At 39.8% G+C, this 2,110-nt stretch overlaps 1 protein-coding gene across 1 annotated transcript; it reads left to right on the top strand.

Annotated features, from left to right (window-relative positions):
• Nucleotides 1-1,366: 1,366 nt before the first annotated feature.
• Nucleotides 1,367-2,110, top strand: LOC132702626 (uncharacterized). Its single transcript, XM_060671394.1, has one exon. It carries the CDS (start codon nucleotides 1,367-1,369, stop codon nucleotides 2,108-2,110), a length of 744 nt encoding a protein of 247 aa, XP_060527377.1.

Raw genomic sequence — 2,110 nt, forward strand, 5'->3', positions numbered from 1 at the left:
CCAACTTTTATCCCACTTCAGCGGCCCTGTGTCATTAATGATTAAAAAGTTACCTACACAATCGCATTGAAAAAGTGGCAACCCTGGATATTAGCATTTTTAACGGTATTTTTATACGTACGCCTTAAAACGCGCACGACATTTTTATGTGATTTACAGCTATATTAAAATTTTATTTGGGCATTTTGCGATTTTGGTGTCGAAAAATCTGACGTCACCGATGTCGGACTAAGATATGGGGACTCGAATTAACCTCTTCTCATTTCCCTTTCGAGAACAATTTCAGTAGTGGAAGTGTGTAGGCTAAATTAGCACTTCCGACTGAAATTACCACAATTTGCAAGTAATGATCTTCGCATTACCACTAATTTCCTCTATCCTAATTACTTTAATAGTCCATTATGCAACAAGTTGCGAAGCGCAGCAGAACTAGTGCGTATTAGTAAATGAGTGACTTAAAAAGTTTAGCTGTTTGACAATCGGACAAACGTCAAAGTTCAAGCCGTGTGGTGTGGCGAAGAAAATGAATTCAATTCCTGATATTTAGTTTTAGAAGTTTGCATTTTTCGTTTCCTGTCATATTTGCACAAACCCTAACGGTGTACCTCAACTTCGTCTGCTTCCCACCCAAACACTTTTCTCCTCTATATTCAAAATAGTTCAGCACAGCTTGCTAACATCTTCTGCTTCATCAGAAATTGTTCCGACGATTATTAAAACGTTCGAGCCAACCTGTAGAACAACTAAAATCCTTACTCTGTAATCTCCTGGCTTGCTCCTCAATTTTCGATCGCAGAACTGGACCACTTTTTGTAATATTCTCGGATCTTCGATTTTGAAACCATCGTACAATAACTTTATTTACATCTGAAAGTACAGGATTTCTCATTTTTTTTAATACTGTGCGATATACAGTGACCAGTAACTTGCTTTCTTGATCTTTTCGCGATTGTAGATATTGTTAATTTTGCCAACTGCTTTTGACTAGTGATTTACAGTTAAAGACTTGCGCCGATCCGCCATTTTAACCATAACCTCAAAAAATCACAACCACCGCTTGATAATACGGTTTGAGCGTACACTTGTACTTTATAACCAGAACAATAATGAAAATATTGTACTTTATAACCGTAGTAGAACTTATAAGAGTATTTTGGGCGGACCATTAAAATATGTAGGTAATACCCGGAAGTACGTTATATCCCGTGTACGTTATGAACGGAGTTTAATGTACAAATCAAAAACCCTGCTTAAGATATATCTTGACCAAGCGTTAAGGATATGGAAGCAAAAATGCAGAAATATGGGCATTCCCCTTAACAATGCAAACATATACACCCTAAGCTTCGCAGATGACCAAGTCATAATGGCGCAAGACTACGATGATGTAGAACACATGATGCGAAAACTGATCGAAGAATACAAGAAATGGGGGTTGGAAGTAAACTTACCAAAGGCAAAGTATATGTGTATCGGTGGAGCACAACGCGACCTCCTCTTAGAGGATGGTCAGGCCATCAAAAGCTGCGAAACCTACAAATACCTGGGAATGTACATATCCAGCCGCGGGACGTTAGACTACGCCATCAAAGAACGAAATAATCAAGGAAGAAAACACCTTCTTGTGGGACCAAAATTCACGAGACAAAACAAACACCTAATATACAATACGATCATTAAAAGCATAGTCACGTACAGCAGTGAAGTCTGGCCACTAAAAGAAAGAACCATGAGAACGCTGGAGGCAATAGAGATGGACTTTTGGAGAAGAGCGGCAGGAAGGCCAAGAACTGAAAGAGTCCCAAACGAAGCAATTCGCACAACCATAAAGGTGGGCCACACGATTTCAGATGAAATAAGAACAAAACAGTTAAAGTGGTACGGTCACGTAAAAGAATGGAAGAACAGCGACTGCCTAAACAAATACTCACCTGGACACCTACAGGAAGAAGGAAGAGGGGAAGACCGAAAAAGAGCTGGAGAGAGGGCATCGATAGTGAAATACAATGGAGACGACTGGACGAGGACCTGTGGAGGGACAGAGATCAATGGAGAATGGGAATCGGACGACGTCGGAGGACGTTTTAAAAACCTATATGAATATGCTTAA

This window comes from Cylas formicarius, unplaced genomic scaffold (genome assembly GCF_029955315.1).
Source record: "Cylas formicarius isolate icCylForm1 unplaced genomic scaffold, icCylForm1.1 PGA_scaffold_5__7_contigs__length_24384050, whole genome shotgun sequence".
Lineage (NCBI taxonomy): Eukaryota > Metazoa > Arthropoda > Insecta > Coleoptera > Brentidae > Cylas > Cylas formicarius.

Coding starts and splice junctions, on each gene's coding strand:
- LOC132702626 (XM_060671394.1), top strand. CDS start 1,367: ATGGCGCAAGACTACGATGATGTAGAACACATGATGCGAAAACTGATC.